The sequence below is a fragment of the Melitaea cinxia genome, chromosome 2 (genome assembly GCF_905220565.1).
Source record: "Melitaea cinxia chromosome 2, ilMelCinx1.1, whole genome shotgun sequence".
NCBI classification, from domain to species: domain Eukaryota; kingdom Metazoa; phylum Arthropoda; class Insecta; order Lepidoptera; family Nymphalidae; genus Melitaea; species Melitaea cinxia.
The window spans coordinates 19,763,936-19,790,796 of record NC_059395.1 but is presented as its reverse complement, the minus strand read 5'-3'; the positions used below and the strand labels follow the sequence as shown (position 1 = coordinate 19,790,796).

General features: G+C 33.9%; 1 protein-coding gene across 1 annotated transcript in view; it reads left to right on the top strand.

The window, feature by feature from the left end:
- The first annotated feature begins 1,039 nt into the window (after window positions 1-1,039).
- The window catches only part of LOC123666571 (U7 snRNA-associated Sm-like protein LSm11), a 41,138-nt gene continuing 15,316 nt past the window's right edge, over window positions 1,040-26,861 (top strand). The window contains exons 1-2 of the mRNA XM_045600680.1: window positions 1,040-1,418; window positions 15,972-16,090. Of these exons, the coding sequence (XP_045456636.1) occupies window positions 1,124-1,418; window positions 15,972-16,090 (414 nt within the window). The 5' untranslated portion in view covers window positions 1,040-1,123. The remainder of the gene's footprint in view (window positions 1,419-15,971; window positions 16,091-26,861) is intronic.

The window sequence follows — 26,861 nt, the reverse complement described above, 5'->3', positions numbered from 1 at the left end:
AATGTATTATGGATACTATTTAAAATTAAACCGATATATATTTTTTATCAACTATATATGTTATCAAGTATTCAAAAGAAAAAAATATTATTTCGGATTTTTCTAAGAGATTAAACCCCAAAATAGGACAACAATACATTTTTACAAAGGCACGAAAATGTACATAACTGGCTTACAACTTCTCATAATAAATTTTTTATTTTATACCGTTGCATATTTGTATCATTTATATTAAAAATAATAATATCCTATTAGTAACGTTGTCTTTATATTTCATATTTTCTCCTTTAGCTTGTAAAATATTAGATAGACTCTAGTCGACCTTGATTCAATTACTTCCTACTACATGCGACTATGAAGACCTTGTTGTGTACTATCGCAACATTGGCAATGAGTTTGACATATCGAGATAAAATCAAACTTATTCAGAATATCAACAAACTACATCATTATACGCATTATTTACATGTATTGGAATTATAACTTGATAATATTTTTCCTCAGCGCCATCTGTTAGCGAATAGTGATAGTAATTCTGGATTCATTTTATTTAACGTGTTTAAAATAATATAAAATCAAAGCAAGTTATTCTAGTATAACGCATTAATTCTTTCATAATAACTGCAATTAAAAACATTATTAAAGTTAGGAAGAGCCTTCAACATTCTATCACGAGATCGCTATGACTGCAATGTCAGTATAAAAACATGTTTTCAAGTCTAACAACTTATGAACGTTTTTTTTTGTATACTTATTTGCTTGTTTGTTTGTTTCTATGAATAATTCAACATTCGACAATTATTTATTATTTTGTTTATACAATGAAACAAAAATAAGATTTCGTAATAAAAATAGAATCTTCTTTGAAAGTTCTGAAAGACAAACAAATAAAGCTATGATCATTATTAGTTAAAAAATATATATAAAAATCGTTTTAACGAATGTAACTTGAATTAGCTTAAAATAAGTAAGTTTATTGTTACACAATTCTAAAAATTTTACGACTTAAACAATAACGAAACGCAAACGAAATGACTTTGACAGCTGCTGGTTGACAGAACCGCTGCCAAAAATACTTCAAGTGTTTGTTTTTGTTTCTGATTAAACTATAAATACTAATAAAATGTCCTCAGAATCGTCATCTGAGTCCGAAATAGGACCTTGTAGTTCTAAATTTGACCCTCATAAAGTTCTTTACGCGGAAAAACCGAAGGTGCCTGTCGAAAATGCACCTCTATACGAAAATTTGCAACAATTCGAAACTGCTTTAAAGTATGAAAGTTTAAATCAATCCTCTATAATACCTGTGGGAAAGCACGAATTAGTTCAGAAACGTGAAGAAGAGAAGAAAAGAAAGAAGGAGGAAGAGGAGAGATTATTAGAGGAAAAGAACAAGCAACGTTTCGCTAAGTATGAAGGTATGTTTGAGGTTATGTTGTTTTCTTAGGTTATACAATTTCTCTGCTTTACTTTTATTTGTTTAAAATGGTTATATCATCTCGTAAGGATCAATAAATGACTATTTGGTAAATACAATTATACTAACTTAAATGTATTAATTGTGATTATGTCTTATAAGTAACTAGCGACCCGCCCCGACTTCGCACGCTTACAAAAACTATCAGTGTTCCTCTACTATATTATGCATGTATTATACATATTAACCTTCCGCTGGAATCTATTTACTAAAGAAAACAGCATCAAAATCCATTGTGTAGTTTTAAAGATCTAAGCATACAGACAGTGGGAAGCGACTTTGTTTTATAATCTATGTAATGATAAGTAAGATTTATTATTGCGACTTTATATGCTTATATTTTAAAGAGTACTGAATAAACGCTATGTTTAAAAAAAATTATAAACAAAAAATAATATAGTAACAAATGAAATAAAAAGTAATATTTTAATTTAAGTATAAGTTTATTTTTTAATCTGATTTCTGTTTGTATTGGTTTAATAATATGAGTGATATATTATTTTTCTAGAAATATCCAATAGGAAGGTCAACGGAGTTTTGTCATAGTTTTGACAAAATAACTATTTGTAGTAATATTATTATTAGCGGTAAAATTACTTCATTTGTTTGTCATCATAAATTTTATTATTATTAGTTATTTTAGCTGTGATATCAGATCATGTTATATATACCGTAGCTTATGTATCAAAAAATAAAAAGGCCTATGAAACATCAACTTGTGATTCAAAGGTGTTGAACTATAGCTATTAATGTCAAAATTAAATATAGTCAATAAATATAGTATGTTAAGTTAATAAACGTAACACATTTTAACTTACTCATGGGCATCTATTCGCAAGGTAGGCAACTTAATTATAGTTAATAGGTGACTGATTTACCTATTTTTAGTATTTACTGTTGTGTGGTTACGGCAGTGAAGAATATAGCCCCCCCACTCTTCCGGTGGGTGTCGTAAAAGGTGACTAAGGGATAACACAGTTCCACTACCACCTTGGAACTTAAAAAGCTGACCGATGGCGGGATAACCATCCAACTGCTGGCTTTAAAATACACAGGCCGAAGACGGGCAGCATCTTCGATGCGACAAAGCCAGCCCTGTGGTCACCAACCTGCCTGCCCAACTTGGGGAGGCTTATGGCCAGCAGTAGACTGCGAAAGGCTTAAGTGAAATATTTAGTTATAGAATGTACTATATTATAGTTTTGTATAATACATTCTTAAAATATACCCGAAATCGCGAAAATCAAACCTGCATGAAAGCAGAATCCTAGCAAACTGCAGCCGCAGGTCCAGTTTTTTAGCTAGTGACATATACAATACGCATCAGCCATATGTACATAGATATAATTTTTGGTAGAGTTTTTCTTGATATAATTTAAAAAAAGATAAAATACTTATAAGATCATTTAAAAAAAAGGGCTGATACTCTCCCATCCTCTGATCCTCTAAACTTTTGGATCAATTTATCAAACATAATTAAGCTCCACCGCAAAGGAATGACATTAAATTATGGGTTTGACATTTAAAAAATACATCAAAATCGGTCAATCTATACAAGTGTTACAATGCCACAGACATAATGACAACAATTGTCATCAAACTTGTAACACCCTTCTTTTTGGGAGGTTCAAAACTACTTGAAGACAGAATTGAATTAAGCGGTATTTAAAAATATTAATATTATTACGTGATAAGAGTCTTTATTAAAATAATTTTTCTTTAAACATGTTTCATTTAGTTCTACACAAATTAGCATTTCATACTCATTGATCTGACGACCAACAAGCCATAACCTTTACGCCAATACAAATGCAAATTATAATTTTCACCCTTTTTGTACAGTTATAACATAACAGTTGAGCTCCCTTAGTATGTGAGGTTGTGCAGTCATCAGAAAGAATAGATAATAATTTGCATATGTTTTTTATTCTTTAACTGTAACTATACACATGCTTGTCAATCTGCTGTTTTAGTTGGTGTAAAAAATTGATTTGCGTGAACTTATGTGAGCTGTAGGTGTTTTTTGCAATATTTTTTATCAAACGTAGTACATAATTAATAAGTTAATGTAATGAAAGCTTTAAAAACAGTTGAAAAGTGAACAGTTGTTGATATTTGAGTCTAGTTAAGACTACCGCGGTTTCTGACTAGTTTATTAAAACTTCTTCTCTCTTATAATTCATAAATAAATGAGATGTTTCATAGCCAAAACTTTCTCATACATCCATAGACTTGTTTTTTTTTTTTTATAAAGTAAATGGTTTTTCGTAATATCAAATCAGTTATAAATTTATGAAATCATTAACAAATGTCATTCTCGTGTCAAGTGTTATAATAGTTTACAGATGTTCTCATTGCTGCTGTAAAGACTTTATAATGTGTAGTAAAATTAAGAATTTCCTTATCTTAGTTAAATTATAAATGCGATTTTAAGGGTCAAATTAGTTTTACAAATAATCACGCTCTAGATGTATTTAAATAGTATTTGTATTTTAGTCAATTATTATTATATACTTTATAACATACTACATACTAACAAATACATATAAAGATACATACCAAATTACAAATATACTTATCGTATACATAAACATATACATACTCACTATAATATATAAGTAAATACATATTCTATAATATACAGATGATTACACATTAGCTAGTGAAAGCAAGTGTTTCTTTAATTTATATTTAAAGGAAACAAGGGAAGGACTAGTTTTGACGACTCTTGGGAGTTTGTTCCATAGTATGGAAGCGCGTACCGAATAAGAATTTAACTTAAATTTTGTATTACATTTCGGTATGTCTAGCTTAGCTGTAATGCCAGGGCGCCTGGAACGAGTAGGAGAGGGCAGTAGGTGAAATCGCGATCGAAGATACGATGGAGCATTTGGATCATGAAGGATATTAAAGAGAGTGGAAAGGATGTGCATATCACGCCGAAGACGAATGGGGAGCCATTTTAACTGAGCACGAAAGTGAGTGATGCGATCAAATTTTCGCAGGCCAAAAATGAATCTTATGGCAAGATTTTGGAGTCGTTCTAACTTTGTAAGTAGCTCCTCAGTCACATCCAGGTAGCATACATCAGCATAATCAAGGATACGCAGTAGAAGGGTTTGCACAAGCATAATTTTGGTTTGGAAAGGAAGAAAATATTGGAGACGCTTGAGAGAGTGAAATGTGTAGTGTATTCTTCTGCTGACCTCGCTGACATGAGCTGCCCATGACAAATTGTAATCCATAATGAGCCCTAAATTCCTAACTTTATCACAGTAAGGAATTGGAACACCAGAGTACGAGATTTTAGGAACCATTTCCCAGTCAAGTCTGTTATAGTTATTGTCCACTTATTACGTATGTATACATTACGTATAAGTAAATATTGTATATAACCCGGTATATATAACCCGATAGAAGTAAATATTGTAAATCTTAATAAATAAAATCTGTACCATACAGAAGCAAAACAAAAAAAAAAAAAAAACGGAATAAGGAGTAGGATAAGTCCGATTTTGTTTTAGTTCCCTAATATCATAGATTCATTTTCAAGTCGAGTAATGAATAGTAAGTCTGAAAGCAGAGTAAGTACTGTTAATAACCCTTTCCCACGTGCGTACGTCACTGTACCCCAGGTCACGCGCGAGGTCATTCTAGGCCGTTCAACGCTGGCTCTGTGTCACCGACGGTCGTTCCCCCCGGCCGGGATAAACGGCCCGTAGGGTCTCCATGCGTGAAATGTCCTGATGGTATAAAAACCTGCTCCATTGTCTTTAAGTAAAACTATGTTATAGTCCACTGAACAAGTATATAAGCGATTTTATAAGCAGGCGGCATTACGTATATCATAATGTTGCCTTAAATAAACTAACTTGCCTAAAACTAAGATAAGTCGTAATCAATAATCAGATGATCCGACAGACATTCTGTCAAAATACTGTTTGTATTTCTATATTTCATTATTATATCAAAATCTACACCATACTCCTAGAGTAATCGGAGCGAGAAACAAAACACTGAATCATTGAGTGTTTGCTAATTATTGATTAACAAAAACATACAAATAATCAACGCCTTTACCAACTTGATGAGTATTTAGCATTGTACTCTAACGTCAATACGTTTACTATTAGCGTGAAGATTGCTTGATGGCATTGCACTTTTATAATAGAAGAAACACAAGATGATACTGGAATGTAATAGCGTTTGTAGTAAAACCCCACGTAATAACTGATTTTATTATTATTGTATCAAAAATTAAAAAAAAAATGTTATTATTTCGTAGTAGAAGCTAAAATACAAAATTGTATTACAATGTAAATGGTAAATGCTTATAATTGAATGACATGTCAAAGAATATCCGATAGCCTGGTGAGCTCAGGCCACCCAGTCAGTTGTACGACTTCAACGCGTGCGATCGGTCCAACCGTGTGAATGAAATAATTAGGAATGAACGACACCGTATCTTTATTACTCGATATCACCGACTCTCACTCAATTTGTCGCTCGTTGAATGAATGATTGATTGATGCTTAGTACGATTTGGCGGTAATTGATTTTTTTTATTCATTCCATTTTTAAACGTATTCAGTATTCTGTACAGTTATACGGTTTGTAAAATTAGCTAGTTTCTGAATTTTAACGAACGAATTTTAAACTATTATTGCCTTTTTCATGAATATAGGTTCATTGATCTGTAGATTCTTTTTGGTCATTAGTTTTTTTCGATGTGATGCGCGGTCTATATACAAACAGAAATTTAAAAATTACGATTTTTAAATAAGGACCGATTATATACAGCCTACCAATATTTTTTTTTTCGATGTAGAGAATTGATACCTTCTATAGAAGTATCGCTATTCTAGATAACTTTGTAACATCTAGTATATTTAGTTACATTACATACATTACAGCCTATACAGTCCACTGCTGGACATAGGCCTCCACAAGTTTACGCCAAAAATAACGTGAACTCATGTGTTTTGCCATAGTCACCACGCTGGGCAGGCGGGTTGGTGACCGCAGTACTGGCTTTGTCGCACCGAAGACGCTGCTGCCCGTCTTCGGCCTGTGTATTTCAAAGCCAGCAGTTGGATGGTTATCCCGCCATCGGTCGGCTTCTTAAGTTCCAAGGTGGTTGTGGAACCTTGTTATCCCTTAGTCGCCTCTTACGACACCCACGGGAAGAGAAGGGGTGGCTAAATTCTTTAGTGCCGTAGCCACACAACAATATTTATACAATACTTAGTTAAGTTACACAATATTTAGTTAAGTTTTGTGTATTTATTCTCCTTGTATTGATGGTTGTGGTTTTGTAGAGAAATATCGTGAGGCAATGAATGTTGGGCGGGAAATTCTGAATATTATGTAATTATATGTCTGATAATCCGCCGTGGAGGATCGTGGCGGGTTAGACTAGCATACCTTTTCTTTAATAACTTAATTTTGCATTGTTGCATAACTAGTATAAATTCTAAATAAATATGAATGTGATAAATTTTTATAGTACCTAATTTATGTTAGGGGACTTAAAATCCTTGATGAAACTTGTTGGAAAAATACCCTAAGTACCAATAGGTGCTATACGATACGAGTGCATAGTTACTGCAACTGGCAATCGTTCTTGTGGTAGCGTAATCGACCCCAGTTTTAGGTAAATACTTGTATAGGACATATAGTTTTTTGTTGTTATCTATCCGTTTGTATTTTTGTGGTGTGCTACGAACCCCTGAATATAGATAGAAGTCTCATTCTACTAAGCAGTAGCTAGTCGTTTTATTTATCGGTTATTTATGAAGAACAATTTTGTTATAAGTTTTTAAAGTTATACTTCTTTTCGCGCGTTAGGGAATACAAATACAAATATACTTTATTGTACAACCAAAAACAATACAAATAACATAAAAGAAAAAGAAACAAGCGAGAAATAATAATAATAATAATAACAACAAAAAAAGGAAAAATGATGTGAGTAAATTTTTACGATGCGCGCGCACACTGTAGCAAAAAACCGACACCCTGAAGTTAGCTAGTCAACGAAGAAGTTAGCAACGCAAAGCTAGCCAATAAAGTATAACTTCTTACGTGCATTGTGTATGCATATATAAGTACACACACACACACACACTTTTTTATATATTTTTTTTTGGTAGCTAATATTTTTTATTTTTATTGAGTACTAGCTGTGCTCGTGACTTCATCCGCGTAGAATAGTGACCTTACATGTTCAATGTGATTCCTTAAATTGGCATTATTTTTTTATTTATGAACTGATTGACTTGAAACATACACTAAATGTTAAGCTAAGATTAGCCGTTTCTGAGATTAGCATGCACAAACGCACAGACAAACAGACAAAAATTCTGACGATCATTGTTTTGGGTGCTATCTGCGTTGATAAAGGTCCCAATAATATTTTTTTTTTCATATATCTTAAATGTACAGACAGCGACCTGTTACATTTTTATTATACGTATTACGTACGATGCCTACGTGACGCTTAATATCTGTGTATTAATCTTAGGTTACCACTTTTACCGCTGACTGTCAAGTCTTGAGATTTTCAAGAATTTTAGGTCACTGAGTTACGAGGAAAAGTCAACGCATGTGCAATCGCTATTATTTGTCGCCTTGCATGTTTTGTGCAAGTTACAACATGTTTGTTCTTTTTAACTTCAATATGTCATTTTAGTATTATAGGTTTCTGATGTGTTGTAGCTTAATTTTATATTTATACTTCTTGTAAAAGAATATTTTATGTTTCATGAAAAACATAGTTGAGCGCAAGTCAACATCTGTCATAATCTATTGCTTTTTGAATACCTACTTTATAACATTACTTAATAAATATAATACTAGCTAATGCTCGTGATATCATACGTAATATTATTTAATATTTTAGTTCATATTAAATTACTTGCTGTTCTGTTATAACAACTTTTTAAATACCTACATTTTTATTTATCATCAGACTCAGACTAGTTTGGTATTTCTAAACCCACTACACTGCCAGGATACGAAAATATATACATAGAAAAAATTAATGTAGTTTTACCAATGACTTATATATAAAAAAAAAAAACAAAAATTTAATAAAACAACGATTCCTATCTTTAATAATTTGAATAACTTATTTCATTGTTTGTATCTTGATTGATTTTTGCATCTTATCTCTTGCTCTGCAATTATGTAAAAATCAAAGTCAGACTAGGATAACATAATCCCATTGATAGTTGCAATCAGCAATGACATCAGTTATTTGTATAGCGCCCGTGACCCTCGGCCTTGTTTCATTACAACTTTGTAATTATTATTTACCACATATATTTAAAAATTAAACGTTTTTTTTTACCAACTAAGGGCCTGTTTCACCGTTTGTGGGTAAATTTTATTCTACACGTTGTTTAGGAATACATTTAACGGCAGGGAGTAGAATAGGCCATTAGGACATGTTTCGCCTTAGTTAGAGACTACTTTTAGATTCCCAATTTCGAATAGAAATTTGCCATTCATATAGTGAAACCGATGGATTTTTTTTAGGTATCTACACTATAAACTTTTATTCGTGATTCTGTTAAATAGGTATCTTAAATAGCAAGCGGAGAAACAGGCCCCTAACAATTGAAAAAGTAAGGAAAAGGTAATGTTTTTAATATATTTCTTTAACATATTTTAAGATGGCAGTTTCTAAACGTTTAACATTTTAACATGAAAACTAAAAAATGGCTTCATTAAAAACACAAACGTATTTATAAAATGTATCAATAATTGATGATTTTATTTCGCTTTCGTGAGTTACATTAGAAATCCACAATAAAAATGCGATGCGTTTGTTTCACATTTTATTTAGGGCCGGCATGCAATCGCATGATGGCGTCCATTTTCCCTCGCGATTGACGAAAACGGCGCGAAACTATCGAGCAATAACGAAACGCACAGCTGGCCTATTCCTTTGTGAGATGTTTGCTATACAAACCTAATTCGAACTAGTTTGTAGATTTTATCACTGTTTAATTATCGTGTCCGTGCCGTTCTCAAATGAGGAAGTCGGGTTTGAACTACTAACTGTTGCGTAGATATAGCGTTATTCGATATTATATGTTGATTTCGAGAAGATTGCATCGGATATTGAAATCGAAACCACAATCGCGCGATTACGGTACAATCTTCGTACTCCACATTGTACATCAAATGAAAGCATATAATCTATGTTTGTATGATAATGAAATAGACACAAAGTTGTTATCTTTTAGAAAGGTCACTTTGTGAATTCTTTTATGAATATACTAGTCTGTTGCTAAGTACTTAGTAATTTGTAACGCGATAAATCATCGGCAATTTTATGAAAATTATCAGTAAATATTATTATATCCAAGCAATTAATGTGTAGGTACCGAAACCTTATATGATTTAGATTTATATTTAAAACCTGTAATTTACTGTCTTGGATGTGGATTTTATTATGATTTGTCAAGGTTTCAAAGTTTTCTAGTATTATAATTGTAATACCTATATATAAAAATAGAACATTCTGTAAGTTTTCGACGGCGTTTTGATTGTAAATGATATTTTATCAATCCATCGCAGATCTATTTCTTTTTGGGATCTCTTTAATTTAGCTTAATGTTACAAGCATGACATTTTGTAAAAAAAAAGTGTGCGTGTACAATTCACACACGGTAGAAGTGACATTTCTGAAAAGTCATAGGAAGGTAGGTTGTTGCGATTTTTTCTATCGACGATGATCACGGTGACGTGAAAAAGGTCGTAAGCGCAATGAAAAACGAGGAGTAACGTATTTTATCTCATTATTTCCTGTACATTTATGTATTTCTTCCTGTATCGTGACGCATTTTCGTTTCATCCAGTTGCAAATGACAAAGATTCTGTGTCACGTAAAAGAAAACGCATAAAACTATATCAAGTCTAGTCTTGTTCCTAGCATTTTTAGTTAGAATATATAAGAGTTTTTTTTTGTCAGATATATTTGAATTTAAATCACTGAACACTTAACGTATAAGACTGTTCTCATTATTAACACGATCCAAATTAAGAATCTTAATAGCCTAGCAGTTTGAATCATAGAAACTACATTGTCCCATTTAAGGGTATATTTCTCAAGCAAGCGTTTTAGATAAATAGGAGAGAGTCGGAACATAGTTGCCAACTTGAGCCTACGTTGACATTTGTCAAGTAAAAAAAAAGTATATAAATTGAGTTATAATGTCATGTCGATGCGTTCATGTCATCGAAGATCGACGGCGTACGGAGACTTTCGCGTGAGCATGTTGCATAACCGCTTTTCTCATGAGTGGGACGCATGCTATCTGCGTTGCACCCCGGTGCATCGGTCATTGACACCCCTGGATATTCATTGCTGAGAAAAAAAAATACGCATAACGCTCGAAATCTTTTACATTGCTATAATATATTTATAGAGATTAAAAATATATTAGATTTATAAATAAAAAGTGCAGCTTTATGCTATTATAATTATATCTGTTGATTTAGATAGGATTTTAATTATTGTCATTAAATTATTAATCTTAAGTATTAGATAACGTTTATATTAATTTCGAATTGAGTTAAGTAACAATAGTCGCGTGCTATCGTGATGTCGAGCGAACGTCTGCGCGTGCGCCGGGTCTGCCTCATCTTATCTTAGTTACATTTATCTGCGTGTACTGCATTGCGTTACATAAACTGACTGACTGTTAATTTAAATAAGTAGATTATGGATAAATCGGATTTTTTTTATTTACTATTTTTATTTTATTTTTTAAATTTGAGTAACAAAAATAAAAAATAAAAATATATAATATAATTCTTCTTGAGTGACACTATTCATATTGTAATTAAAAGTAAAGTCCACAGAGCAAAGATAAAAACGTTAAACCGAATTATCAATTAGACTAGTAAATCGGCACGTGTTACGTACGCGTAACGTGTACGAAACGGAACGCAAACGGAAGTGATGCAATGCGTTTCGGCGCGCATCTGTGTAAACATGGCGCGCTTTTCTGAATGGCACGATGGCGGCGTTTCCCGCGCTCGGCGGCGGCCGACGACCCCGCGCGCGGTCACCGCCCGGGGATAGTCGAGTGAAAGTAATTCGCGATCGGCGACCGCATGCAAGCTATGCCTCCCTGGTACCTCGGCGCGAGAGCTGCATAGATTTATTACTATGTTACGTATCATGTTACACTGACAACACTGTCTTTTTTTAAATTATCGCATTAGTATTTTTTTGTCAGATGTTTTTGTTCGTGAGATCTTTGACCGAATTAGTGAACGCTCGTACGCAATTGCGCCTTATCTTGCGTTTAAAAATATTATTTCGTTAGTCGTATATAGGTCTACTTAGAAAGACACAAAGAAAAAAAGTTTTTTAAAGACACACCTGAAAGACATTTCGGCATTCATAATAAGTACTTTTTTACATCGAGTAATAACCTAAAGTACTTAGAATAAATCGTTTTGTCATTATCGTATGTTGGCAGAACAATTAACATTTGACTGTCAATTTGTTCAAAAATATTGTCTTTAATAGTATTTGCTGTATATATTTGCACTTTGTATTTACTAACAAAATATATATATAACCTTCGTCGTGTTTCAGTACACCGTATGTTTTGTATAACCCTTGCTATATTTGTGTAGTACTCAAAGGAGGTTGACGTGTTTTCAAGAGTCGTTGCTCTGTGTTTTCGATGTAATGAAAAAACACCTGTGAAAACATCGTAAAGAGAATTTCGCGTTGTTGCCAGCTATAAAATCGTTACCGATGGATTATATTTACTTTCTTTTTAATTAAACCTGGCAACACGCGGTGTTGACTTGTTAGAAATTTAAAAAAAAACTATAAAACTTTGTTTTGAACCTTTTGATTACATTTTTAGTCTTTTTTAGCACTTCCATCTTTAAAACGGGAGACTAAAGTTTATATAGGTTATCGTCAACGTATCATAACAAAATTTATCACACACAAACACATAATCAGCCTATCGCACTCCACTGCTGGACATAGGCCTCCACAAATTCGCGCCAAATATGGCGTGAACTCATGTGTTTTGCCCATAGTCACCACGCTGGGCAGGCGGGTTGATGACCGCAGGGCATGGACGCTGGCTTTGTCGCACCGAAGACGCTGCTGTCCATCTTCGGCCTGTGTATTTCAAAGCCAGCAGTTGGATGGTTATCCCGCCGTCGGTCGGCTTTTTAAGTTCCAATGTGGTAGTGGAACTGCGCTATCCCTTAGTCGCCTCTTACCCACGGGAAGAGAGAGGGTGTCTATATTCTTTGCTGCCGTAACCACACAGCCTAATTATATTAAAATGATTATAGCAAAATTTATCGTTTGATTAGAAATAAATAAAAACCTTTTTTTTAAATTAACATTCCCTTAAATGTTATTTGTGTTATTGTGTGATTTTGATATTTTAGTTGAAAACCACAAATAGCTAAAACACACTCACATTTTTTATGACATTTTTTTTAAAATCTGTTTTTAAAAAACTCTCTTATTTTATACTTTTATTTTATTTATTTAAGGTTTACCAGCAATTTTACAGTTAGATAACACAATTACAATAGATGTGTTGTAAATCTAGCGATCGTTACCCATAGTAGGGAATATATCCGCCAACCCACATTGGAGCAGCGTGGTGGATTAAGCTCTGATCCTTCTACATGGGGAAAGAGGTCTATGCCCAGTAGTGGGACATTACAGGCTGAATATAATAATAATAATTCATTAAATGGCCTTGTGATACGTGGTACTGTGGAGTTCGCTCCGAGAGCAACGTTTAAAACTCTCTCCACAATAATGAACAAACTAACAAATTCAAAATACTAATTTTAATATTGATTATATTAATGTTAATGGTTTACTCTGTGATCGCAAGTCTATTACAGTAAGTTAATTATAAAAATATTACTATCGCTTTACCATTGCTTGCTTTAACTACTAATATAAAATGAAAATAAAAAGATTTTAAGATTTTAATAGTAAATCTGGAAATCAGATCAAGATACTGTTTTTATTGGATTTTCGCTATGAATTTATCATTTGATGGTTTTATATATTACGTTTTCGTACATTTTCTTAAATCCCTAATAGCTTAATTTATTTATTTATTCCCTCGACACCGAGTTGGCGCAACGGTTACAGCCATGGATTGCACCTGTTGCGCCGGCGATTGCGGGTTCGATCCCCGCACATGACAAACATTTGTATTGGCCATACAGGTGTTTGCCGTGGTCTGGTTGTTTGTGCAGTCCTTGTGGGGTCTCCCCACCGTGCCTCGGAGAGCACGTTAAGCCGTCGGTCCCGGTTGTTATCATGTACACCTGATAGCGATCGTTACTCATAGTAGGGAATATATCCGCCAACCCGCATTGGAGCAGCGTGGTGGATTAAGCTCTAATCCTTCTCCTACATGGGGAAAGAGGCCTATGCCCAGTAGTGGGATATTACAGGCTGAAGCGTTTATTCCTTATTGTACACCACATTATATATATTATATTAGAGTAATTTAATACAGAATTGTAAAGAAAAAAGAAAGGCGGCCTTATCGCTCGATAGCTTAGATCGCTTAGTTTATCACACATAAACTCTAGCTAGAGATACCAGGTTAAACTTTGATTAAGATTGTAATGTAGTAAATTATGTTCCGTTAATGCTAATTAAGTGAGGTTTTATCTCCAGCAATAAAACAGGTGTAGATAGTATCCGATGTTTCGACCTGACCTCTGAACTGATGAATAGAGAGAGTAATTACGTGAAAATTTAAGATACTAAGGGCCTGGTTCACCTCTTTTTTTTTTTGAGATAGGGCACAGCAGGAATTTCCTGCTCAAAATATGGAGCAGCCAGACTGGGGTAGTACCTCGACCTTACAGAAGATCACAGCTAAATAATACTGTTTTCAAGCAGTATTGTGTTCCTGTTGGTGAGTAAGGTGACCAGAGCTCCTGGGGGGATTGGGGATTGGGTCGGTAACGCGCTTGCGATGCTTCTGGTGTTGCAGGCGTCTATAAGCTACGGTAATCTCTTACCATCAGATGAGCCGTACGCTTGTTTGCCGACCTAGTGGAATAAAAAAAACAATTATTATCCCTCAAATATGTTAGGATTAGACTTTGAAGGCAGGAGGCAGAATCGGTTTCACCTCAATTAATAAACAACAACTGCTGGATTAATTTTTGCGAATGGAAATATCTCATAAATACAGTGAAATTCGATGGTAAAAAAGGATAATATAACAAAAACTTTTATCTATTGGATATTGTCATCCATCAAATAGCGTTATCCACAAGTTGTGAAATAGGCCCAGAGAATTTAAGGGAACTTACTGTAGTTGTAAATTAAACTGTTAGTGGCTAAGTGTACCGATATCTCAATGCTGTTGTAATGTTGTACTCACGAGTGTGCTACTGGTGTAATGATTAGTAGCCGAAACGTGATGTATTACAGGCTGTAACTATATTTATTCCGCTTTCCAAGACAAGAATGTACTTAAAATAGGTGTAGAGTATACAGGATTTTGCGCGAACTTGTAGACTGCAATAGGCTGAAATGATGATGTATACAGGGTTTCTTAAATAATCAAAAAAAAAAAAACAATTTCTTCAACGTAATAATATAAGTAAGTCTCAATTGTCTTACCTTGCATATGCGTGACTTATAAATATTCATAGAAATTTCAATTACAAAAAATAACAATTGCGTCGTGATGTTTAAACTATGAAATCATCCAAATTAATTAAGTGCTTTCGACACAAATAAGTAATTTCGTTACAGTAGTAACATTTATTTATTTTTTGATATATATTTTTTAAATTTAGAATTGATACCAGCTTATGTGGGTAGTATAAATGTAAATTGACATTTGTCAAAAGTTAAGATAAGTTATTAATGTGTGTTTTCTGTTTATAACTTCTTTATGCACTTTCATTGAAACTAACAATATAAAACTATAACGTGATGGAGATATCTAACAAAAGTTAACTATTCCAAGTATATATTTACTATTATATATTTATATATCTTTGTGTGTTTTTGTCTTAGGCAAGTTAACTTTTCTTTCAGGCAAACTTGTGCGCGAATTGGAACTGAACTTGTACTCCCACTATAACTCCAAATAAAGCAAAGTTAAATACTCTGATATGGGCGAATCCGCATGGGAGCCATTTCAAGAATAATAATAATAACAATTAAAAATTTCATAAAGCCGAAAAAATAAAAATAAAAATGCGATTAATTTTCATACAAACGCGTACGTCTGCGACAAAGCTACTCACTCGTGTACGATCGATACTAGAAGAAGAAATACCATAGTACTCAAAGAGTCGCAATAAATCGTGTGTAGTCGTACATACTCGTAAGAATCAGATTTGTATATCTAAAATGCGAAAGGGCTCAACGCGGAAGACAGAGGCATCTATAAAAAAGTCATGTAGAAGAATATACTTATAGTATTTTTTGTATTCTCAGGTCTCGTACCAACGACAAGAGGTATGAAAAAGGTGAAAAATATCATGACACGCATGGAAACGATGAGAGGGCCTCTCGGAGCCCTGAAAGATTGTGTTGATCAACGGTTGAGGATTAAGGTAAGATAATAGAACTGCCTTATATGTAATTTCATATTTTTACTTTCGCGATCTTGATGATAAACGGTATTGGGTTTGAGATAGATTGATGGTTTCAAATAATTTGGGTACGTTTTATCGAAATACCAACATTAAAGAACCAAGAAAAACTTTAACGACTTGATTGTCAATCTAGCATCAACTCATGTTCAAAAAAATAAACATGCATTAGCCTGAATTAGGAATGAAAGTTTGTCTGTACCATTCATGTACAATTAAAAGCATCGGCTTTGGTAAACATTCTTTTAGAGGATATCGAGCTAATTTCGTAGTTCTGAAAGTTGTTTCACGGAAATTTCCAGAAAAATAGAACTAAGACAGTAAATTTTCTGTAACGAACTGTTGCTATAACGTCTAAACTAGTATTTCCCATCATAACTACAAAGGGCGTTTGTGCATCCTTTGCGCATCTGGCTCGCTGCCAACCCGGAACTCGCCCACTGGCCGCCTGCAGAGGATACTGCGCCGAAATAGACGCTCCATTATCTATACACGAACCGTTGGTCATAACTGCTGGAAAATTTATTACTTTTTATATTCAAGACATTCTTATCTGATATTGTTAAATGATTCAACAAATGTGTATGATATTTCTTCGGATAAAACTAATCTTAAACGACAAAATCGAGGAAGGTTCTGATCCTTCTCCTACATGGGGAAAGAGGCCTATGCCCAGCAGTGGATATTACAGGCTGAAGGGAGGGAGGTTTGAATGTGTCCATTCTATCGTTATAAAAGAAAAAACAAACATTTAATAGTACAATACCTATAATAAATAAATACGTTTTCAAACGTTATAGCAGTGTGACAGAAATTGCTGTCTCAGTATTAACTAAATATGTAGACATGGTAATCGATATATGTAATCGTAGAGATAAAGCGCCACAAACTTGTAAAACGTTATATACCACTTGAGCAGTCAACCTTATGGAAGTATTTGCCGTGTGTGTAAAACAGAAATGCCCAGTGACTCAGTGAAAAAGGTCTAGGAAGAGCCTTGTCCGACGGCAGCGCTTGCTACGTCATCCGTTTCGCTTGCGCGGCGTCTATTAGTGGCCGCGAGCTTGCAATTTGTCTGCTATATCCGTACAAGAATTTTTTAATTACGCGATTCATATCATAATGCTATTCCCTTATTCTTCTACAATTTAAGCACGTGACCTTTTCGGTAACTTTTCATTATTTATATCAATTATTTTATGTACATGTTAACTTTTAATTATATCTTCGACCTCGCAATTGTTGTATAAGTATAAATAAAAACGTGAACCGACCCGTCTTTACCTTGAATTTTAATTTAAATATTACAAAGATGGTTTTACGTTTTGTAAAATCGTATAATCGTAAACAAACTAAGTTAAGAACGAACGTTTAGGATAATTAAGTTTTTTCTACCGCGAACTATATTAATATCGTATTTCGTTTTCGTTTCAATTTATTTTCGATTTGAGAGCTCTTGTAATTTTTAAAGTTATGTTTTTTACGACATCGCGTTGCTCTCTCAGATTGTTTTATTAGTACCACTGCTGGCTGACAACCACAATGCAGTGTAAGAGAGCCGATGAAAGTCGCTGTTACTGATAAACAAAGAGAAAGGGAACACGATGAATGTATCTAATTCAGACAGCCCGTTTCCACTGATACTTTATTTCACTCCCCGGGTGAAATCGTAAAGCTGATATTGGGATTATGTACTAAAAAATATCCTAAGGGAATATTAGAGAATGGAGCGATTATTCACAGTCAATTGCGGACAAAGAGAAAAGTTGCATAAAATAATGGCACACAAAATCACAAACATACATAAAACAAAATATTAATAATAAAACTTCATAAAATTGGTGCTGTAATTATAAATTAAATTTTTTCTCTAAAACGATTCAATTTGAACTCTCCTTAAACTGGCCGATAGCTAAAGTTATAAAGAGTAAGTTAATCTACTTTTATTTTAGATTGAAATTTAAATTTTTGCACAAAAAGTAAAATTAAAACCCATGAAATTGTGAACGAAATACGAAAGCTATATAAGTCTCACTAAATTCCCGCGATATTTCGCGGGAAATTACAGGTCTTTGTATAATTCTCAACAATCTTTTCGAGTACGTCCATATCTAAACTTTAAACTCAAATAACTGACGCATGTATTTAAATAGGATTGAAAAACTAATCCAGTATATTCGAAATATGGTTATGTTAGGATATAACAAAGTAGGGGAGACTGGGTACGGTTGTGACAATTGAGGTTTGACCGCCAATAATTTTGTTAATTTACTAGTTAGTTGAGACAAAAATTACTTAAATCGTAGCTTGTATATATGTCCACATAAAAATACTGACATTTTGTCTCAAAGTACGTTGTATTAGTTATAGCATCAAATTTGAAAAAAAAAGAAAAGTGTCACAACCGACCACACCCCAAGGACGGTTGTGACAGTGGTTGGGGTCAGTAGTGACAGACATAAATATTCACAGAATTGGTTTATAATGGCTTTTATTCTTAGAAATGTTTAACATAACACAAAATACTTTTCTTCTATATAAAGTTTTACAGTTATAAATCAAATTAAATTAAGTCTACTCTTATAATTAATAAGGCACTGCAACATCTGATGTTATTATCACCATCTTCTTCAAAATCATAAAATCAGTCAAAATGTTAACTAAATTTAAATTACCGGTAACTATAAAACTATTAAACTATTTAACGGTATTATAATAACAGCCATCTCATTCTCATCCCAAGTAGCAGGTCGGTTTATGTTGTATTTATTTGTCAGTTCAAAGGCCAGTTTTCGTACCTCTTTTTTAATAAGGCCAAATAATATTTATTTACGCGCAACGTGTGATATATATTGATAATAGCTCTTCTTACTCCTTAGAAAATACTTTATTATGAGCTGCATATCCCATGCTGATGCTGTTTACATCGTGATTCGCACCGACTTCATCACGTTAACGAATGTATCGAAACAACGACATGCGATTAATATTATGCATTTCTGCAGCTCTCCGTATAGAATTCCCACGTTTTACTTCATCATAAGCATCCTACAAATATCAAACCGTGCTCTTTTGGTCTTTAGCAAGCGTTTTCTGGGCATCTAAAAGCAAAAACATAAAAAAATATATGTCACAACCGTACCCACTACATTTGTCACAACCGTACCCAACGCATACTTCTGAATACAATAAAACACCATAAGTAACCTAAATTATCTACGTAAAAACTAATCATTTGTAATTAACTACTAATATTCAATTGATAACAAAAAAATATTTGCTATAGTATATATGTATACCAATAAAAGTAAATAATAAAAGAATCTGAACAAAAAAACTTACTTTTGGCTGCTGAAAAGCAATGTGGCCTCCTGCTTTTTTTTACGTTGGGCACTAGCTAACGCAATACTGGGCAACATGTGTAGAGATGCATCGCGCTTCTTTTTTGTCTTACACTCTTCCCCGTATTCCGTATAGTTTCGCGGTTATAACGACTGTCACTACCGTACCCTGGCACAACCGTACCCAGTCTACCCTACGTTGGTGAATCTAGATTTTAAAGATACACGCAGCGACGTTAAGGTAACAAAACTTACTGAAAATGAATTCTGGTTCTACTTTGATCTGAACTAAAACCATTCTGGGATTACTGATTAGCACTAGTATAATTCGGATATATTGCTAAGCTTAATATTAGAAGTGGTATAATAACAATTTAAAATACTCTTAGTGACAAATTAACAAATATTTGTTATAGATAAAAAAACGAATAAGAAGCATAACAATACAAAATTCTGAATTTGAAAATGTATCCAAAGCCATGTAGTTTAGTGATGAAAGAAGTGCTGGTTAGAAATATTTTAAAAGAGGCTAATCGCATTTTCTGTTTTTTAAAAAGAATAAAATGATCTCTGATGTCATTAGCGTTGCCTAAATGTGTATTTTCAAAATGCGACTAAACTAGCATCTGTCACTCATTGAATTTAGCGGGATATTTTTCTTAAAACTAGAACGCGTAATTAACATGGAATCTATATATATATAATGTTTTTCTGTAAACTATGCGTTTGATCATGTCATGATCTTCAGCAAAGTGTTGTGCATGAGCCCGTAAAGGTTTCGGAGTTGACATGACCAAAAAAAAAAAAAGCGTAGCAACGCGCGCAGGGTACAAATAGTAGAATATATTGTTGAATTTTTAATTTTGTTTAGAGCTTATGGAGCTATCATTTTCAGCCTAGCTGTATAAAATCCTAAAATCAAATCAAGAGATATACCGTGTTGCGTTATAATGTAGAAATGTAGTCTTTGTTATTACAGTTAATGTGTAGTTTAATACTAGTAAAGTAATTCTTTATTTTGACTAATTTATGATTTTGAGGACCAAAGTTTTTATGAGAATGACGAGTAATAAAAACCAAATTAATTCTACAATAACCTAGAGATATCAAAATATAAAACGAGGTCATTTAGACTTCATATAGTCGCGTATTTCCTGTTGAATACTAACAATTTTCTATAGTGTTTATAAATTTTCATGAACAGACAAAAGTAATTGATGATTTTACCATAGGCGTTTTCTGCGAGTCGTACGTTCAGCTTAAAACGTCAACCGTACTGCGATTTATGATATCATGAATCATTTGTCTAATATTTTTGAATTAGAGAAATATATATACTGTAATAAGAGCCGTAATGAATAAATTAATTTGAAAATTATCACGAATACCAAGGATTGTAGAAAAGATTAGTAGAAAAATATATATTGATTGACACAGAAAAACGTTTGCTTTTGTGCTCTTTGTGTTGTGAGTTTTAATTAAAATTTGCAAAAAACAAAAGAAAATCGAATTCCATAATGAATAGGAATATATCTAACACTCGGTTTACAATCGTAGATACCATTTGTTTACAAGTTTCATTTATTCAAATTGAAATTATAACTTTGACTGTCTTATCATTATTGATGATTGGGTAGTTGATCGTTATCATTTATAAATTTTAAAGGAAAAATAATTTTTTCAGTCTGATACCAAGTCGAAATAATGTATATGCGCGGCCATATCAGTCATATTACGTTAAAAATATTCAGTGGTGCTCCGGCTTCGAAGGCCGCCGCCTGTCGCGAGCCGCAGGCGAGACGCTGTCATACTGCGTGTTACGCGCATGCGTGTTGCACGTGTGTAGCGTCAGCAACAAAAAATAATAAAAAAGATTTCCATTACTTTTAAAATATTAGTTATTCTTAAGCTCACACCACACTATATGTCCTTGTTCTGACCTTTATATTAAAGTATTTTAGGCCTATGATTCAACTTCCAACGAAAGAAAAAGCGCTGTTTGTGTTCTAGGGTTTCTGTTGCAAATGTTTTTAAGGAATCTCTCAAGTTTTGTTTGAAGAATGACAACATTTGTAACCCTGATGTTTCAAGGTTACGCGGTTGCGTTTCATTGGCTTCTTTGGGAACGAAGAACAATTATTTAAAGACTAAGTTTAAAAAAGTATCAAAATCCAGTTGCGTAGTCAAGGTATAACTTTTTGCGCCAAGTCAATAATAGAAAACTTTAGCTTTGTGTAGTACCTACCATACGATGTATATATTTTTAACAATTTAAATTTAACGTAGCGTTATTTTGTTTTTAAATTATGATTTATGTACTTGCTGATGGTATCGAGTGGTGAGACCTTGCTGTGATGTCAGTTATCTCATTGCCATATACCGTATACGTCTGTGTGTGTCTGTCGCTACGAGTCGAAGTTTCGTTGTGTTGATCGAACAAGGGCCGGCTAGGACGAATCGTGCGCCGTACACTTCCTCATATATTTAATGATTAATCCGTTTATCAGTCATTAGTCGTTTTTGGTGTTCGCCTTGGCTCACCGAATATTTCAATACCTAGATAATAATTAAATGCCTCTCGCTGCCATGAAACTCGTCTAGTTTATTGTATGTGGAATCCATTTCGAAACGATAAGATACAGTATCAGTTAAAATGTTGTTTATTTGTGTTTTGGTCATACGTTTATTTTTAATACCGGAAAATATAAATAGGTGTATGGTCCAAGGTCTCGGTGATGCGTGAACATGATTAAAGAAATGATACGATTTTTAAAATGTTGCGTAGGATTTACGGTCGACGATAAAATATTCGACCTTAGCGAACTTTTTGTCTCAATAATTCTTGGTCAATTTTTTTTTTCTTTATATTACTTTTTGTTCGTAGTTATTATCGTAGAATATTTCGTCGGTGGCTCGTTGTATTACCGAGTTATTATCGGTGTCTAATTTATCGCAGATCAAATCTGATGCTGACAAATATAGAACGTAGTTTTTACGTGGTTTTTTTTACTTGTGTTTTTACAAGAACGTCAAAGGTGTGAGGCGGCTCACCCCGAAATGTATAGTAACGCAAGGTCGGCAACAACAAGGAGGCTACTTACTACTCGGTGAGCTGTACGTTTGTGTTGTCGTCACGAAAACTCCGTCACCCTTACCCCGTCTATATACAGACGTTTCAGACACTAATATGAACTGGTTTTCTGGACCAGTTTTCGGTATTTTGTTTCTTTTAGCAGCAGGTGCCCCGCAATTGCTCCAGTTTCAGCTTTTTCAATTTACTTGATATTTGAAGCGGTACTAATTAAGATTTTTACGAATGCAATATTTCTATACAATTTAAACTTGTTAAGGTTTGTTTGATTTATTTAATTTATGAAAAATAACATGTACTTACACCACACTGAGGCTGAGTAATCATACATTCGCCAAGGTCAGTATTTCCACACCATTACCTGTTAACAGACAATTTATGTTAAATACATTTTACAAGCACTTAATGAAGTGAAGTCATTTCGTTAAATACAGGGGAAGTTAAGACGAAGACGCAATTACCAGAATTTCGGTAATTAATTCGATATCTCGCTCCGAACAATGAAAATAATTATCCGACCTCGACATTATCGCTTTATCCTCGCTCCGTGAAGGTAATTCCAGTTAAACAAAACTAAATTTTATAAACAAAGCTCTCAGTGAAAAATCATTAAAGTTTCTTCATTGTCTCGTCGACTTCAACTTAAAAACGAATCGGTATCGCGCCTCAGCATCTGTATTTATCGCGTCAATTATCTACAAGGCTTCTTGAAAAGAAACTAGATAAATTTATGGTCTCAATAACCATTTAGCACTCAAGTACTCGTTCGAAGGTATGATGCATTCGGCCTCGCGGGTAAACAAACGCTAGATAGTGCTAGACAAAGACGACGCGAGGTCATGAGCGCAGCCTTGTGCGGGTGCGCGCGAGCACGCTTCCGCCTGTCGACGTCGGGCGCCGCGCGCCGCACGCGGTTCAGTCCCCGCCCGCATGCCGTCGACGATGCTCGCATTATGCAACGCTACCATTCTCAAATTGTTTCAAGACTTGTCTCAATTTAACATTTATTAATGTAACTGTTTTCAAATAAATAATTTAATTGAGTAGCATCCTAAATGTACAATGTTATGCATGCATTAATATAAGAATAGACCAGAATCAAATAGGAGAACATTCTAAAGGGCGACAGATAAATGAGCTTACATATTTCTCGGACATTTATTAACCTCGCATGCGCATCGTCCTACGCATGCGCTGAAACTACTTTGAAACACAATTGCAGTTTACGATGATGGCAGATAATGAGAGATAAGGATTGCGATTTGTTTGAAATGTGGAATGAATGATGTATTATGTATTCGATATGTATGGAAAATTATTCAAGATAAATAAAATATGTCGAATTGTCTGTGATCTTATAATAATATTAGCTTATATGAATTTGTTTCTAGTCAATGTAACTGTGATTGAATTTTGTGATTCAATTTTGAGATTTAATGTATTATGAATTTTTAGGTCCTTGGTTCGAAGGAAGTTTAAAATTTCATCTTGAGAACTGCGTATTAATTCGTACTAAGGTGCGTACAGTATGTAAGATATAGGAACGGTGTGAAAGGAAAATTTTAAGACGCGGGCTTTTCCATTTAAAGATTATAATTATGCCGTGTACTGCTGCACTAGTGCAAAATAAAATAATTGTATATTCCAAATATTCGCTATACGCTAACTTAATAGTGTATAGTCAGTAATATAAAATTTAAAAGCTTAAACATTAATTAAATTAACGATTATGAATAGGAAAAATGAGTATTGGGGACAATAAAAGTATCATAAAATAAATTAAATTGCATAAATTGTTTACTTCCTACTTGTTTTCCTTACCAAGTTACCGATCAATCCGATTAAGTTTTCATTGTTAATTACTTTTTTAATTGCTAGTAATAAATTTCATTGTAGACTCTAATTCATGTGATTTTTGAAGTAGAATAAAAGCGTTAGTTGATTACATTGAATGATACTAAAACATTTTATAAATTTCTCATTCCTGGACAAGTGAGACAAGGAGAAACACAGAGGAGTTAAAGATTAATCTCCAATTAAAATAAATATAAAATGACACAAGTCTTTATGACTTACAATTACGATTACGATTCCGTCTATGACATTCCACTGCTGGACATCTTTCCTCATGGAGGGAAAAACGTCTAGACAAATCGTAGCCAACATTGGACATCTATAAATATTTAATTCTAGAATTAATTATGATTTATAAAACTGCATACTTAATAATACATCAACGGAAAAATTCGTTGGAAGATAATTTTTTTTTTTTATGAAAAATTTAAAATCTTCAAATAATATGGAAATTAGAATGCATTGAGGAAGTGTGTTTTAATTGGACATGCATAATAAAATTCATCATTCATTAGTAAAGGCATTATAAAAGCACGAGTTACAACAGTTTAAGGTTCCGGTCATATGAATACTTATATAAATTGAATTTGGTGACAATATCATATAGTGAGTCAGTACGACCTTCGGCCATGATCTCGTCCTTTCAGATTAAATAGAGGTATTATTTTAGTTCAGTTCAAAGAAATGTAAAGCTCATTGTCAAAGTGATTTTTGCTGACCGTCAAAATTGTGCCCAATGTCATGGAGCGATTACGGAAAAAATTCCAAATACGCTGTTGACTTCTTAAAGAATTACTGAATACGCAACATTGACCTTTACCCACTGACTTAGGACCGAGACCTTGCGAGAACATTTGTATTTGGACGTTATCGATAATTATGTTTTTTATTATCGATAAAGGGCTTGCCCTTGCTTCCTATCAGTTGAAGGCCTTTGATTGATTCCGGTTCGTTTTTTCGTCTTGTGATCTTTATGCATGACTGAAATTTCCGCTACACCTTCCTTCCTCATTGTTTTTGGTGCACAATGCACGACGTTTTTTGTTGAATGTTTACTATTGTTAATGTTACAAAACATACTTTAAAAAAGTGTTTATATTACGCTTCAGCCTGTAATATCCCCACTATTGGGCATAGGCCTCTTTCCCCATGTTGGGGAAGAATCAGAGCTCAATCCACCACGCTGCTCAAATGCGGGTTGGCGAATATATTCCCTACTATGAGTAACGATCGCTATCAGGCGTAGATGATAACAACCGGGACAGATGGCTTAACGTGCTCTCCAAGGCACGGTGGGGACCCACAAGGACTGAACAAACAACTAGACCACGGCAAACACCTGTATGGCCAATACAAATCTTTGTCATGTGCGGGAATCGAACCCACAACCGCCAGCGCAACAGGCACAATCCATGTTCATGTGTTCCTATTTGATTACTTTAAAAGCGCGGTTTTTAAACAGTTCTCTGTTGATGATTGATGTTCAAAAACTTACTCAACACTTGCTGAATCATAACAATGTTCACGGTTCTTTAGTCACTCTATATTTATAAGCATCTCATCATCTAAATACATGTTCAGCCACCTTAATGGCCTCATTTGTTTCTAAAGTACTTTTAAATTTATCATTTCGAGCTTACAACAATGCTTTACTTGATACACCCATAGTCAGGGAAGGTAAGGACGGTAGTAGGAATCACGTAACTTTCAATGTCATCTGAAATCGTAATGACCATAAAATGTATTCGAAAACATAATTACTCGAATGCACCAAATTGATTGGTTTTCGAGGGTCAACTGGTCGAGCAAAAAGTGCGGAAATCACGGCATATGAATTGCTCGTAAATGCACGGTGTAACGTTATTAAAGGTTGTTAAAATCGTAAAAAATTGTTAAATTTTGGATTGAACGAATGTTCAAAGACTCGAATCAAAGCAAAACAAAAACAAAACATTTGCAAAGTGTCCGTGACATTGGCTTGCCGAAACCGAGAGTATTGGATCTGGAACACGGCTTGCGCAAGAGCACCCGACGCACTCGCGATTAACGCCGAAATAGCCGGTGTCACCCAGCGCGGTGACCTCGCGTATTTCTTTGTTCGTTTTTAACATTGATCTTTAGGGTTTGAATCATGTATGAGTAACCGGAAACATACGTTCGAACTTTCTCGATGTTTTTAATAACGAAACAATATCGTCACTGTAATCAGTCTAAAGGCTTCTCATCCATTTCTAAGTTTATGATCACCTACGAGAAAAGCATTAGTGGTAATGTTTTGATCCAACATAAAAAACATACGAAAGCGTGCCTGATAGGCAATTTCGCTTAATTATCGTCAAGTAACTAAAAGCGAATATCGAGCCTTCACCTTAGCTACTACGTTACGCTTCCGCGTATTCACGTCACCGTTCACTTTCACTGCTACACGACGTGGGGGGACTGCCTG